At 43.9% G+C, this 16727-nt stretch overlaps 1 protein-coding gene across 2 annotated transcripts in view; it reads right to left on the bottom strand.

Moving 5' to 3' along the window:
* GDA (guanine deaminase) overlaps positions 1-15010 on the bottom strand; it is a 114035-nt gene extending 99025 nt beyond the window's left edge. Inside the window, exon 1 of one of the 2 annotated variants that reach the window (XM_050760914.1) lies at positions 14485-15010. In XM_050760914.1, coding sequence (XP_050616871.1) covers positions 14485-14607 — 123 coding nt within the window. In that variant the 5' untranslated portion in view covers positions 14608-15010. The remainder of the gene's footprint in view (positions 1-14484) is intronic. The other variant, XM_050760915.1, reaches the window with a different exon arrangement.
* Between the last annotated feature and the right edge of the window lie 1717 nt (positions 15011-16727).

Here is a 16727-nt window from a genome sequence, read left to right as displayed (position 1 = left end):
TACAAAGGTTGTATATGAGTCATCTATATATTGTTTTTCTCAACTAGATTAAATCTTCATTGTACAGTCATTCACCCGGAAGAGGGGAACAGAAGGAAGGGTAAGATTTTCTCTCTTCCCTTGGGGAAGGGGTAAATCTTAAAATGCTTCACTAGGAACAAGCTGCATTTTTTTTTCTTTTTTTTTTTTGAGACAGAGTCTCGCTTTGTCACCCAGGCTGGAGTGCAATGGCACGATCTCAGCTCACTGCAACCTCCACCTCCTGGGTTCAAGCAGTTCCTCCCACTCAGCCTCCCGAGTAGCTGGGATTACAGGCACCCGCCATCATGCCCGGCTAATTTCTGTATTTTTAGTAGAGACGGGGTTTCACCATGTTGGCCAGGCTGGTCTTAAACTCCTGACCTCAGAAGATCTGCCCGCCTCGGCCTCCCAAAGTGCTGGGATTACAGACATGAGGCACCGCGCCCAACCCAAACTGCATTTTAAAATTTATTTTTATTTTCTTTTTAGCCATTCCCTACACATACCTCACATACCAATCACATTTTTAAACACAGAAAATGTCTGCTTCTATTGTCTTACCTGGTTTTGCTTGTTTTCATTTCAAACCTCACATGTATAGGAAAATAATGCCTTACTTGCTTGATGTTAATAAAACGAAGTGTTTCACTACTGGTATCCTGTACTTCCAAACAAAAATACTGACTACCTACTGAGATGTCCAGTGATGCTGAAATGCTAGATTATATTTCTGAGATAAAATAGTAAAATGATTATTAAGAAGGCTGCAACTAACTCTAAGCTCTGACACTAATTAAGTATTTGTAAATGGACAACAGCAGCATGCTTTCTTAACTTTTGAAACATCCTTGGAAAGAAGTTATTCACCATACAATACAGGAAGGCTGGGAGAAATCATACAATACAGGAATATGAGCACAAGTGAACTGTATTTTTAGTAGAGACGGGGTTTCACCATGTTGGCCAGGTTGGTCTTGAACTCCTGGCCTCAGATGATCCACCTGCCTCAGCCTCCCAAAGTGCTGGAATTACAGGCATGAGGCACCACCCAGTAGATTGAATGTGCACACTTAAGTCACCTGAAATTTAAAGATTCACAGAAACCTAAGCAAAGTATTTGAAGAACAGAGGACAGCCAGAGCATTTTTGTTTTGTTTTGTTTTGTTTTGTTTTGAGACAGAGTCTCGCTCTATTGCCCTGGCTGGAGTGCAGTGGTGTGATCTCAGTTCATTGCGAGCTCCACCATCTGGGTTCATGCCATTCTCCTGCCTCAGCCTCCCAAGTAGCTGGGACTACAGGTGCCTGCCACCATGCCTGGTTAATTTTTTTTCTTTTTTGTATTTTTAGTAGAGACAATGTTTCACTGTGTTAAGCCAGGATGGTCTTGATCTCCTGACCTCGTGATCGGCCCGCCTCAGCCTCCCAAAGTGCTAGGATTACAGGCGAGAGCCACTGCGCCCGGCCCACCCAGAGCATTTTTTCTTCAGAATGCGACAAGTGCAAATGTTTGTATAAAAGTCCTCTGATAACTTAAGCAGTGGGGGGAATAAAATGTATGTAACGTATTTGTATTTTATTACTGTTGGAAGCAATTTATTATTTTTCTCATATGATAAAACATTACACATTTAATCTCAAAAGAGTTGTGATTACTTGTCCTTGTCTTCCACTCTGCATGTGTTTGTCTTCCACTCATTCCAAAACCCAATCCGAGCTGATTGCCACCCTCTGTCTGTGCTAAAATAAGCTTCCTAGGGTCAACAGTTACCTCAGGTTTCTAAATCCATTGGATAAGTTTCCACTGTTGTTCTTATGTCTCAGTAACATGACAACTGCCCTACTTCCTCCATTCTGAAATGTTCCCCTCTCTTGCAAGCTTCTAAGACAATACCCTCCTGTGTCTTCCTCTGACATTTGGGTTGTCCTCATCCTACTCATTCTCTTTTACTCTAAACTCAACAACAGGAATTAGTCTAGTTCCTGTTGTCTTCTCAACCTTTACTCCATATTTTCTATCACCCATTCAGATATCTCCTCTGAGCTCCAGACAAGCAAGTCAACGTCTGCTTCAAATCTCCATGTAGATGTCACAAAAGCATCTCAACTCACCATGGCCAAAGCAGACCTCTGGATCCACCCTCCCTGGCTGGACCTCTTCTTCTCTTCCCTATGTGAAAGTTAATCAACAAATGTGTCATTCTTGTCATACCCAACTAAAACAGAGAGGTCAGGGGTAAAAGCACTCAGGGAACAAAACATTGCTCCAAGAATGTAATTCTGTGCAAGCCTGGCTGCTGAAATTGCCTCCTGCACCTGAAACTGCCTCCTGCACCTGACACAGTTTTATCTAACAGCTGCTGAAACAATCTCCTGTGACTTTAAGATAGTTGGCTAGGGGTGGTGGCTCACACCTGTAATCCCAGCACTTCCGGAGGCCCAGGTGGGCGGATCACAAGGTTAGGAGATTGAGACCATCCTGGCTAACACAGTGAAACCCCATCTCTACTAAAAATACAAAAACTTAGCCAGGTGTGGTGGCGGGCACCTGTACTCCCAGCTACTGGGGAGGCTGAGGAGGAGAATGGCATGAACCCGGGAGGTGGAGCTTGCAGTGAGCCGAGATTGAGCCACTGTACTCCAGCCTGGGCAACAGAGTGAGACTCTGTCTCAAAAAAAAAAAAAAAAAAAGAATTGTACCTGTTACTGTCACTTACCAATCAAAACTTGTCAGCTCCCTCAAACCTTATTAGTGCCAATGAACTTTCTCAAAGAGCAATATGCAACGTTTCTTTTTATAAAACTTCTAACTTTCTCTTTGTTCATGGAACATACTGAAGGCCAGTCGGTCTGTGTGCATGCCCCCCAAATTGCAATTCTTTCTTCCCAAATGAAATGTTTTCATGTCAGAGATTTGTCTCTGTATTTTATTTGACTTCAATAACTCAGTGACAGCCACATCCATCCAGTTGTATAAGCCTAAAACCCAGGAAAGCTCTTCCCTCTCCCTCCCTACCCATTCGTCATCAAATCCCATTGATTTGCCCCCTTCTCCTCTCACAGGTCTCCCTGTTTCTCTCCATCCCTAGCACCATCTTTTGGTGGTCCACTGCAGTCATTTTCTAACTCATCTCTTCCAGCAGCTAGTCTTGCTCTGCTCCATTCTGCTCCTTACTCTGAAATTATTTTTAACATATTTTTAAAATGTAAATCTGACCCATCTTCCTCTAACACCCTTCATAGGCTTTCCATTGCTCTTGGGCTAATGGGAATGACTATTATTTCTCTCTGCCCTCATCTAGTTCCACCACCTCCTCTTCCTCCATTCTTTGCCACATGGTTCCTGGTTCCTCCTCCCCTCTGGGTCCTCCCTCTCTGTGCCTAGTTAATTCCCATTTAACCTACAGACTCAGCTCCAACATGACTTCTTTGGGGTTACGTTCTTGAAGCATCTCCTCAAAATAAGCCAAGTCCTTTGATTTACATCTCCAGAGCACTCTGCATGTTTTCCTTTTAGAAATTGTATACTGATCCATACTAATTCGATTATTGACTCCGAGTGCAAATAAGGCAGGAGCTGCATCTCTTTTGCTTACCATTTTATGCCTAAGACCTTGAGATCCTTGCTCTCCCTCAGCTATTGTCAGCTCTCATGAGCTCCAAGCATAGGAGCGTCACAGACCATTGAGTCCGCGCTCTGCAGGAAGGTGAGGAAGCACAAGTGTCCCCACTCATCTAGGAACCCAGAATGGCTTCTGTGTTTTGCATTTCCCAAAAGGGTTAAAGGGTACATGAGACTACTCTACACAGGCTGAAAGGAAACAATTTATCAGTTAAATAGCTCAGGAGAAAAACTCTGCAGGAGAAAAACTCTGCCTCAGTGTGTGGAAGTCACCAACGATGTTACTTCTTGTGTTGCACCTTCAAGCACACTGGCTACAACCATCTGAGAATGTTGATTAACTATTTCTTGTCTACTCTGTGCAGAGCATATACCCATTCTATTCATTGTTTCATTTAAAAGCATGTATTGAATGTTGATTTTGCACAAAAGCACTGTGTCAAGTACTGTGATGGGCAGGCGATGGATAATAAGAGCTATTGCTTATGGAGGGTCTACCATGTTCCAGGACTATAAATTTTAAGTGGCACTTACAGGCAACATTTCAAGTAAATTACCATCTTATGAAAAAGCAGATAATTAATAAACCATAATAAAACCATAATACAAAACCAAAAGAAGCAAGCAGGCCTTTGTAATCTACATTATTGCAGGTCCTTAACATAGTCAGAGTTAAAGGCCTTTGACAACTTTATGAGGTTTCAGAGTTCTAATTAAAATGTACTCTTCTAGGGTTCTTAATTACTCACCAGGACATAAAACTAATTACAGCTCCCAGTAGCCAAATACATTGGCATTAGATTAGAAAAAAACAGAGTTCTTATTCAAACAACTGGTTATTTGGATGATAACCTGGTTATCCTGTGGTGAAAAAAATCCAAGCACCGGTTATTGAAGAAATATTCATCAGAGTGCCTACCATGTGTTAAGGGCTGTAAACACAAAGGTGATACAGTCGTGAACCTGCCTTCAAGGTCAGGTTTGGGGAGACTCATGAGCTCAAGTAAGAGGTGTAAAGAGACACTGAGTAGAAAGTGGGACACAGGCCAGGGGCAGTGACTCACACCTATAATCCCAGTACTTTGGGAGGCTGAGGCGGGCAGATCACCTGAGGTCAGGAGTTTGAGACCGGCCTGGCCAACATGGTGAAATCCTATCTCTACTTAAAACACAAACAAAAAAGAAAGAAAGAAATTAGTTTGGTGTGGTGGCACACACCTGTAGTCCCAGTTACTTGAGAGGCAGAGGGTGGAGAATTGCTTGAACTCAGGAAGCGGAGATTGCAGTGAGCCAAGATCGCACCACTGTACTCTGCCTGTGGAAGGAAGGCAGGAAGCTATGTCAGCAATGATCTCATTGAGGAGGTAACACCTAAATTGAGTCTTGAAAGGTGTATCCATCCAGCAGATGGAAGGTGCAAAAGGAGCATGGACAAAGACACAAAGGAATGTAACAACATGGAAGGTTGGGCAAACAGTCAGCAAGGCCAAGCCTGGGTTTATCACAGGGTTAGGCAATGGGAAGCCATACAAAGATTTTTTTTAACCAGCTGGTTTTTTAAACATGTGCATGAAATATTTATAGCAGCACTGCTGACAAATAGCTAAAGGGCAGAAACAACTCAAATGTCCATAAATTGATGAAAGGATAAACAAAATGTGGTATATCTACACAATGGAATACTACTCAGCCATAAAAAGGAATGAATTGTGACACATGCCACAACATGGATGAGCTTTGAAAACATTATGCTAAGTCTAAAAAGTCAGACACAAAAGGTCATGTATTATATGTGTCCATCTATCTGAAACATCCAGAACAGGCAAGTGGATAGAGAAAGCAGATTAGTGATTGTTGCAGAGGAGAAGAGAGGAAATAAGGAGTAACTGCTTAATGGGCCACGAGTTTCCCTTTGGGGTGATGAATATATTCTTTTTTTTTTTTTTTTTTTTTTTTTTGAGACAGAGTCTCACTGTGTCGCCCAGGCTGGAGTGCAGTGGCACAATCTCTGCTCACTGCAAGCTCCGCCTCCTGGGTTCACACCATTCTCCTGCCTCAGCCTCCTGAGTAGCTGGGACTACAGGCACCCGCCACCACATCCGGCTAATTTTTTGTATTTTTAGTAGAGACGGGGCTTCACCGTGTTGGCCAGGATGGTCTCCATCTCCTGACCTCATGATCTGCCCACCTTGGCCTCCCAAAGTGCTGGGATTACAGGCATGAGCTACTGCGCCCGGCCCAATTTTTCTTTAAATTCGTGAATCAATGGGCTACAAATAAACTGATATTGACACAGTTGGGTTTTAAGGTGGGGTTTGCTGAGAAAGGTTTGTTCTCAGACTAATTTTTTTTTTCTTGTTTTCTTTTTTGGAGACGGAGTCTCGTTCCGTCACCCAGGCCGGAGTGCAGTGGCACAATCTCGGCTCACTGCAACCTCCACCTCCTGGGTTCAAGCAGTTCTCCCCTGTCAGCCTCCCAAGCAGCTGGGATTACAGGCACCCGCCATCATGCCAGGCTAATTTTTGTATTTTTAGTAGAGAAAGGGTTTCACCATGTTGGCCAGGCTGGTCTTGAACTCCTGAGCTCGTGATCTGCCTGCCTCGTTTTTGTATTACACATCACATTCAGCACACTTTACTGACTACCTACTATGTGCTAAAACAACATGACAATGTTGAAGGGGCCTTAAGGACAATAGAGTTTTGGCCTTCTCCATGACAGAAGACAGCAGGGACTCCTGGAGAGCACAGACCTTGGACATCAGACAGGCATGGCTCTGAGTCTTGCCTTTGCCACTTATTTGCTGTGACTGCAGCCAAATAACTCTCTGAGCCTCCATTTCCTCATTTGTAAGTAGAGATGATGATGATGATGATGATGATGGTGATGGTGTCCTTACCTTGTCTCAAGGTTGTTGATTTGTAAGGGATTTGGCAGAGTGTCTGAAATACAGTATGACTTAGTGTTACCTTTTCTCCAGTTCACCTCTCTTTTTCCAAAAACTTTAAATCATTTCAGTGAGTGAGAACATTCTGTAAAACTAAGTTTAATCCAAGGCAAATTGGAATAATTACTTCAGAAAAAGAAAAATAATAACATACTATCTCACTTGCCTCACAACTCTATCAAGGTGCTATTAATCCACATTTTCTTTTTTGAGACAAGAATTTCGCTCTTGTTGCCCAGGCTGGAGTGCAGTGGCATGATGTTGGCTTACTGCAAGCTCCGCCTCCCGGGTTCACGCCTTACTCCTGCCTCAGCCTCCCGAGTAGCTGGGACTACAGGTGCCTGCCACCACACTCGGCTAATTTTTTGTATTTTTAGTAGAGATGGGGTTTCACTGTGTTAGCCAGGATGGTCTTGATCTCCTGACCTCATGATGCGCTCACCTCGGCCTCCCAAAGTGCTGGGATTACAGGCTTGAGCCACTGCGCCCAGCCTTAATCCACATTTTTAAATGAGGATGTTGAGGCTCAGCTATGTCAGAAAATTTGTCCAAGTAAGTAGCAGAGTTTTGATTTGAGTTCACATAATCGGACTCTAGAAATCATGTTCTTAACTACCTGTAAAATACTGATTCGAAATTTATGAAAAATTTTATGGAAGAACAGAGGAAGGGGCAATTTATTTCAACTTGGGAATGGTGGTCAAAAAACCTTTGTGAAAAAGAGAAGATCAGAGCTGGGCCTTAAAGGGAGAGCAAGATTTCATTTTGAGAGAAGTAAAATGGAAATAGGGATATAAAAAGGAGGACTATTCCAGGCAGAGAAATTGGTGCCAACAATGTGGAGGCATAAAAAAGGACATGATGTGCTGGAAAACAGGGAGAAATTTGCATGGATAGACATCCCTTGGCTCATGGATACAGCATGGTGTAAACCAGTCTCGGTAATCCTATTCCCACTTGCCAGACAGAGAAATGACGTAACAGAAAGAATTAGAGAACAGGCTGGGACCAAATAATGTAATGTCTAGAACATCTTCCAGGACATTTGAACCTTAGAGGCAATAGATGGCTACAGAAGAGGGAGATACATGATACTTACCCATGGTCCAAGAAAACAATTGTCAGTAATGTGGGGGAAATATTAGAATGAGAGAAAACAGTTAAGTGTCTCCTGTCATATTTTAGCTCAGAGACAGTAAAGGGCTAGATGGGGGCAATGGAAGTGCATATGCACACAGATATCCCAGAGGAAAATTGGCTGGGCTTGACTATTGATATGGGTGCCCGGAAAGGCCAATAAGGAGAAGAAGGAGAAGGTAGCTATTACTATAAAGTGTAAAATATTGTTCATTGAAAAGCAGTGTAGTAATGAAGGTGCATTGGGCTGCAATGAACAGTAACCAACTAACAGAGATTTGGACAATAAAGACATTTCATATCTCACAAAAGAAGTCTGGGCTGGGTACGGTGGCTCACGCCTGTAATCCCTACACTTTGGGAGGCCAAGGCAGGTGGATCTCCTGAGGTCAGGAGTTCAAGACCAGCCTGCCCAACATGGTGAAACCCCATCTCTACTAAAAATACAAAAAATTAGCCGGGCATGGTGGTGGGTGCCTGTAATCCCAGCTACTCAGGAGGCTGAGGCAGGAGACTCGCTTGAACCCAGGAGGTGGATGTTGCAGTGAGCTAAGATCACGCCACTGCACTCCCCAGCAGAGGCAACAAGAGCGAAAGTCTATCTAAAAAAAAAAAAAAAAAGTCTGCTGGTAGACAGTTCCAGGGGTAGTTCAACCGCTCAGTGATGTTAGAGAATGGGCTGCTGTCTCTAAAATCCCCTTATAACCTTTTCTTCACAGTCTCACATGGTGGCAGCAGCAGTTCCAAGTATCTTCTCTTCATATGAGAGTATCCAAAAAAGGCAGGGCTTCTCTTCCCTCACATCCTAGAAGCTTCTGAGCAAACTTCCTGTATGTCAGAATGTTACCATTAGCCACCCTCAGCTACTAGGAAGCTGGAAGAATAAGTATCTGGTAAATGGAGATAGGATTACCATGACTGGCTTACACCATGATGGATCCACAGGCTGAGTCTATTATGGGCTGATCAAATTCAGGTGTTAATAACGAAAAAGAGGTCATGACTGCTGAGTGGGTAGCTCTAACAGTGTTTGCCATGAGCATTTTGAACAAACAATCAGCCTTCTAGAAAATGGGAATTTGCAAGATGATCTTGTGATAATTGGGAGTGAAAGCACCTTTCTGATGAAAGCCAAGCTCCTATTCAGCAGCCTCAGAAGGGAGGGCTTAGCCCAATTTCCTTTCTCAGGACCAACAGCATATTTTGAGTTGCTAAGCTTGGCAGGAAGGTGGAGGAAAGGATGATACACAATAACTAGGATTTGTGATTCAGCCTGAGAGAACTTCTGTAAAGTAGTCTCAGGTGAGAAAGAACTCTTTCTCCTCCCAGCAGTCTTCAGAACTGAAGATCATTGGCTCACTCTTTTCACTAGGGCTATATAATCCTTTTTTGCATGTTCCAATCCTAACAGGTCCAATTCAACTACCACTTCCTTCAGGAAGCTTTTCCTATCACTGGTCAACCTGTGCCCCACTGTACTATTTACACATTTACAGACATTTTGCAACCACTCTTGATGCACTTGCCTTCCAACCTTACATATGGAAGCTATCATCAAATCCAGTCAACTTGATCTAAATAGCTACTGATTCTGTCCACCTCTCTCCATCTTCATTGCTGACAGTAACTGCTGAAGTCTAATGGACATGTACTACATGCCAGGCATTATTCTATGTATTTTACACTTATTAATCCATTTTATCCTTTCAACAACCCTATCAGGTAGACCATAATAATTACTTTATGCATAAAGAAATTTGGAGATACAAATGATAAGGAACTTGATCAAATTCACATAGGTAGTAAGTGATAGTGGTACTGTTAGGAGTTCATATCTCAATTGATAACTACACTGCCTCTCTCATCTAAACCACATTCCATTTTACCTAAATACTGCAACAGGCTCCTATCTGACCTCTTTGTCTGCACTCAACTTCTTTTCAACGCATTTATCCTGAAGTTAGAATGACCTTTATAAACCACAAAATATAATCATGACACAATTCCACCATCCCCGATGCCCTCCATAACGTAGCCCTGCCTACCTGTCCTGCCTTACCCTGTGTTAGCCTTTTCCTCAACCTTTGGACTCTAACTACCTTGACTGTTTCATTCCTTCTTACTCCAGGGCCTTTGCACAGGCAGTTCTCCCAACCTAGAAGGCTCTTCTTTACTTCAAATCCTGTCCACCTTACCTACTGATATGGTTTGGATGTGCCTCCATCCAAATCTCATCTTGAATTATAATTCCCACGTGTTGTGGGATGAACCCAGTGGGAGATAACTTGAATCATGGCGCAGTTTCCCCCATACTGTTCTCGTGGTAGTGAATAAGTCTCACAAAATCTGATGGGTTTATCAGGAGTTTCCGCTTTTTCATCTTGCTCATTTTCTCTTGCCACCATGTAAGAAGTGCCTTTCACCTCCCACCATGATTCTGAGGCTCCCCAGTCATGTGGAACTGTAAGTCCAATTAAACCTCTTTTTCTTCCCAGTCTCGAGTATGTTTTTGTCAGCAGTATGAAAATTGACTAATATACCTACTTAACTTCTCATTGTTCACATCACAATTTCAATGTCACTTCTCACTAGGGAAAGCTTCCCTAACAAGTTCAAGTTCTGATAGGTCGTGGAAGATTCTGTTAATTTATTACTAGATCATCAACCTCAAGAGGGCAGGGCAGTATTTGCATACTTTGCTCATTAATTTATCTCCAGCAATAAGCCCAGTGTTTGGCTCAGGAATGAGTCCACTTTTATTACAGCTACAAGTCTTAGCTCCCTTGCCAAAGTGCAGATTTGTTGAGGTCTGGGACTGTGCCCTAGAGAAGCAAGCAGCTATAATAAAGAGAACATGGCCTTTGGCCCATACTAATTCAAAATCCAGCTACACCCCACCATATCTGAATGCATGACCTCAAGTCTCAACTTCCTCATCTGTTAGTGGGAATAATGGCATTGTCAAGTCTAACAGAGATACTAAAGATAGCATGCTAGTGAATCTAGCACTAAATGCTTCTTGATCTTTCTTCCCGGGTGCATCTTTGGGTCCCAGAGGGTCAATGACACAAGCAGTGAGAAGAAAAAGCTAAGGTTCTGCGACTACCCCATACAGTTCATCACAGGCCAGGGCTTCCTTCTCTACCACTTAGCATGTCAACCTGTGAAAACATGCAAAAATGTCACAGTGAGCAAGTGGTTAAGGATTTGCTAGGAGGCAAAGGGAATAGAATGAACATGGTACATGTTAAGTATCCACTAAGTGCCAGGCATTTTCATACGTTATCTCATGTAATACATAGCAAAAGGAAATCTGACTCTACAAATGAGGAGATGGAGGCTCAGTCAGGTTAGGTCTCACCTATGGTCTCAGCACAGGTAAGTGGTAGAGACTCTGACCTGAACCCAAGTCTCTATTTCTCCACTGGACTTGCTCCTGCCACCCCAGGGCACAACCCCAAAATTAATCTCTTCCTCATTTGTTTCTGGGTAAGTGTGCATTAAAAGGCCCGAGGCATCTTTATGCATCTTTACTGTCAACCCGACCCTGATGTGTGTGGGAAGAATCAGGCAACTTAGTAATATTTGAGCATGCAATATCTCAAGATTAAATATTTGCAAATGAATTAAACATGTTAGAGTCTATATTCTTAAAAGCTACATGCTACTTGAGCAGAAAGTCTAACTCTGTATTTTGCTTTATATCAAAAAGTTGGCTAGATAATTTCTTTTAATTAACCTGCTTTCGAATGAGCTTTAATTTAATGTATTAAGAGCAGTCAGTCATTAGCATTCTCTGGGCCTAAATGAAGTTATACAAAATAAGGAATAAAGTCTAAAAGGGAGACCAGAAGGACAGAGTAAGCTGTGTGGCCTCTTGCTGAGATGCTACCCCAGATCTGAGCTTGCAATGGAGAAATAAGCTCCTGATACTTCACACAACTTGTTCCATCACAGGAACTACGTGCTACAGTTATTCAAAATGTAATCCACCCGCTACCTGCATCTGAATCTCCTGGGATGCTTGTTGGAATGCCACTTTCTGGGGCTTACTCCAGGTCTATAGATTCAGAGTCTCTGAGGATGATGCCCAGAAATCAGCATATTATCAAGCACCCCTAGATATTTCTGATTCATTGCAAGGTTTGAGCTCCTAAAAATTTAGCAGTAAAAACTTACAGATCATTGGCCGGTACAGTGGCTCACGCCTGCAATCCCAGCACTTTGGGAGGCTGAGGTGGGTGGATCACGAGGTCAGGAGATCAAGACCATCCTAATACGGTGAAACCCTGTCTCTAATAAAAATACAAAAAATTAGCCGGGCGTGGTGGCAGGCTCCTGTAGCCTCAGCTACTCGGGAGGCTGAGGCAGGATAATGGCATGAACCCAGGAGATGGAGCTTGCAGTGAGCCCAGATCACGCCACTGCACTCCAGCCTGGGCAACAGAGTGAGACTCCGTCTCAAAAAAAAAAAAAAAAAAAAAAAATTACAGATCATAATAATTCAACATATTTCTTTATTCCAAAGGGATATTTTCTTTTTTGAACCTTGAAATGTTTAAATAAATAACATATTTATCCCAGCAACTCTAAAAACAAGACATTCTCCATTTCGAAATGGGGGATGTCAAGTTTTGAAACATGTATGGCATGCCCTCTCTAAACTCTAAAAACAAGACATTCTCCATTTCGAAATGGGGGATGTCAAGTTTTGAAACATGTATGGCATGCCTCTCTTTAAACACAGCCAGGCATCAACTGCCTTGCACTTAGAAGGAGAGGAGAGCAACAGTTAGCAATCCACTGGTTCAGGAGCTCTATATCATACATTCCAGCCAGTGACTAACTCACCTTTGTATTCAATTCCTAAGTAACTTTGTCTCGTGGCGGAAGGGCATGTTTTCTAAATTTATAACTTCAGTATGATAGACTCCCTGACTCAACTACTAATTGCATGTTCAGGAAACTCTTTTTTTTTTTTTTTTTTTTTTTTTTTGAGACGGAGTCTTGCTCTGTCACCCAGGCTGGAGGGCAGTGGCACCATCTCGGCTCACTGCAAGCTCCACCTCCCGGGTTCACACCATTCTCCTGCCTCAGCCTCCCAAGTAGCTGGGACTACAGGCACCCGCCACTACGCCCGGCTAATTTTTTACATTTTTTCATAGAGACGGGGTTTCACTGTGTTAGCCAGGATGGTCTCCATCTCCTGACCTCGTGATCCACCCTCCTCGGCCTCCCAAAGTGCTGGGATTACAGGAATGAGCCACCGCGCCCGGCCAGGAAACTCTTTTATTCTTCTTCTGTACAAGCAACACAAAAGGTATTTTTTAAATAAATTACTTCTTTTTCTTATTCCTCTCCATTGGTAAAGCCAGTCGCCTGCTACCCTACCAATTAAAATTCTGGATGTGGGAAATTAACTTTTAAAAAAGAAACCTAAGAGTTGAACAGCTTCTTGTGATTAAACTAACACCTCAAATCTTACACCAGTTTAGCAATATCGTTCTTTTGCTTCCTGGGACTTGCCCCAAACCTGAGTTCCCTGAAACTTGAGGACCAAGTCCCCAAGCATGGGTTCATCAGTCTCAGCGTTTACCAGAATCTCCCCATTTGGGAGAGCTCTGAGTTTTATCACCTTGGAAACACAACACCAGGCTCCCTGAACAGGCATAAAAAGAGTATTTTTTAAAGCATCACGAGAAAACAGTGTTTAGTTACCCCCAAATGTAAGAGTCACGATTCAAAACTGTCACCGACTCAGTGGCATCTTAGTCAAGAACAGTATCTTCAACTTGACAAATCACAAGTATGTGTACTTTTGCTAACCAAACTGGTAGTTGGAAAACAGCTCAAAAAAATCCCATCTCCATATTTATTTTATCATTTTTTCTTCTAAAAATGGAATGGCTTCACTTATCAAACTTGCCAGGCCATGGCTGATATAGTCACTATATGTGTGTATGGAACAGTAAATATTAGACATCAAGTTACCTGTGTCCTTTGTAGAAATCCTGATTTTGGAAAAGGAAGTGTAAAAGATACATTCAAAGAAGACATTTTGAACGTTAAAATGGAACTGCTTGCTTTGATGCAAATGGCTATAGAGTGTGTGTGTGTGTGTACGCGTGTGTGTATAAGAGAGAGAAAGACAGAAAGGAAAAGAGATGGATGAATTATTTATTTCGGACTATCCCGTCTAGTATTACAAGTTGTGGAGCCTGCATCGTTAGTATATTATCTCTGTTGAATGATAGGGTGAATGAAATCAGTTCTATTTGTTCTATGTTCTGGACACGCTAAACAACATCGATCAAATGACCCCTCCTCTTATTTCTTTCACAATAAATTCAACCACATTTATGGAGAGCCTCCTGTGCCAGGCACAGTGCTAGGTGTTGAAAACAAATATGATTGAAGCAAGATTGAAGATTATTGTCGGTATTTTAGGATTGGAACGGGGGGCTGGGGGGCGGGGTGTGACATCCTTGCTCCCGGCTCTCCCGCAGCCCGGACTGCTGTCGAGCCAGTTGTGGCGTTAGCACGCCACTGCTCCCGGCTTCTGGGAACTCCCCAGCCAGCCCACGAGCCTAGCGCCAGGGTTCTGTCTGCGTGGCCCAAGAGCCAAAGACTCAAGTTAAACTCCGGAGCCGCGGCGCTCCCTGCGCAGCGAGCGAACCCCGGGCTACGCGGAGCACCGCGCCGGGTTCCTTGCACCTGTCCTCCCGCCCGTCGGAGTGCACTCGAACCCGCGCCTGCTTACTTTGCCGCTGTCGCTCACGCCGAGTAGGTGATCCCGCAGCACCTCCATGGGGCAGGTCCAGGTGGAGTGGACGAACGTCCCTCGGAAGATGTGAGCCAGGGGCGGCATCTGGGCGGCACACATGTCAGCGGCGGAGCGCAGCGCGGGTCTGCGGAGCGAGGAGGGCGCACGCGAAGGAGACGCAGCGGGGCTCTCTGCAGCTGCGGGCGGCTGCCTGGCGGACACCGGCTCCGGCCTTGTCCTGCCCCCGCTTCCCCGGGCGGTTGCCGGTACCCTGCAGGCCGCGCCCAGGGGCTGGCTCCCTACCTCCTCAATGCCAATAGGATTTTTCTCCCGCGAGTTGGCTCCGCGCTCCCGTGGGGTGTGGTCTTTCTCCCCACCCTTGCGTTAGTTTTGGATGTGTTAACTCTTTGAGTTATCAAGATCAACCACAGCTGAGGCTCACAAGATCAGCTTCCTCCACCTTTTATGAGTTGTGTCAGCCTGGCTCCTCTGACCCTTCAACTCTTAGGATCACTTACTTCTTCAACCTGTAGCACTCAGCTCCTGAACTTGCATTAGTTCAGGGACAGGTGAAAGGTCAGCTGGGGCTGTCTACCTTATGACCAGTTTCATTTTCAGTTTCTGTGGACTGCAGAACTCGTATTGGTCCTCACCTGGAAGGTTCTGGAAGCATGTCTTACAAAACGTCTCTGGTGAACTGGGTGTCATTGTGGACCCCAAGGTTCCTCTCTTCACCTTGAGGCTAATGTTTTTGGTTCTTGTATTTGTCCGCAAACAATTCCAATACCAATTTTCTCGTGTAAAATGAATCTCTTTTATTTACTTCCAGTTGCACCAGGGGAGAAAATTAAGTTCTTAAGTCAAATAGGCAGCAATTGTAGCGTGGGCTCGGGTGCTGAATTGGGAATCAAGAGACTGTGGACAAGACACGTGGGACTCAGTGTCCTTATCATCCCCTCTTGTGAAAATGGAGCTGGGTCATAACTAGGGTCAGCGTTCCCACCCTAAACAATGACCACTGGGTCCTTCACTAAGTTCTCCATGAAGCCCAGCTGGCTTCCATTCAGGGCCCTCTAACGTGCTCTTCCTTCTGCCCGTAATGCCTCTTGTGGCTCTTAACTTGGCGGCTCTTCTCACCACTGATTTGTCTCGAATGTCAGGCTCTTTGGAGTCACCTTTCCTGACCACCGAGCTAGTGGCATCGGACTCCCGAGCAGTTTCTACTCCACTAATCCATCTTGTTTCTGCCATTGCATTTATTGTATCCATCCTTATTTATTTCGTGTTTTTTAGTTTACTCCTGTTTCCCTCTCCCCAGTGTACACACACACACACACACTCTCTCACACACACACACAACAGTAACAGAAGCACCACAGGAGCAGGGGACGTGTCTTATGCCTAGAACAATGCCAGTGTTCCATACATGTTTATTGAATAATGGATGGTTTTTCTGTGAGCAGAGCCATAGCCTGAGACAACTATTTCGACACCTACATAAAGGGTGAGGATTTCATTGTAGTGTGTGAGCAGTTTTTCTCTGAATTGCTGCTTTTATGACACAGAACCGGCTTACAAAAATGATTCATTCCCTTCTCAGTTCTTTCAGCTTCCCCATAACCAATGTCTAGGGTGACCAACTCATCTGGGTTTACCAGGTACTTTCCTGGTTTTAGCACTGAAAGTCAGGCCATTCAGGAAGACCCTCAGAACCATGCACACAGATGGTTGGTCACCCTACCAGGGACTCAGGAATCTCTGCAGCTGAGGTCATTACACTTGTCCCTGTTCCTTGTCACTTTCTCCTGATTCTGCCGACCACACTCCCTCCCGGCAGTAGAAACAGCCAGCACACTGAAAACATTCCCTTGACCTCGTATACACAAAAACCTCAGATAGAAAGGTGAAGAAAATGGCTTTTGAGACAGGATTCAATTAGATGTTTCCAACAGATGTATTACTTTCCTAAAACAGATACGGTTAATAATTTTTTTAATGAAAACCTAAATGTCAAAAAAAAGAGACTAGTTTTATGAACTAGAATATATCTACTTGATATTTTACAGTTATTAAAAACAATAGGGGAGTATAGAGCCACAATGTTAAGCTTTCAGAAATGGCTTCTCGCCCAGCGCGGTGGCTGACGCCTGTAATCCCAACACTTTGGGAGGCCGAGGTGGGCAGATCACGAGGTCAAGATTGAGACTATCCTGGCCAACATGGTGAAATCCCATCTCTAC

Source organism: Macaca thibetana, chromosome 15, assembly GCF_024542745.1.
Source record: "Macaca thibetana thibetana isolate TM-01 chromosome 15, ASM2454274v1, whole genome shotgun sequence".
NCBI lineage: Eukaryota > Metazoa > Chordata > Mammalia > Primates > Cercopithecidae > Macaca > Macaca thibetana.
The sequence above is the reverse complement of the archived record's forward strand: the minus strand, read 5'-3'. Positions and strand labels throughout refer to the sequence as shown.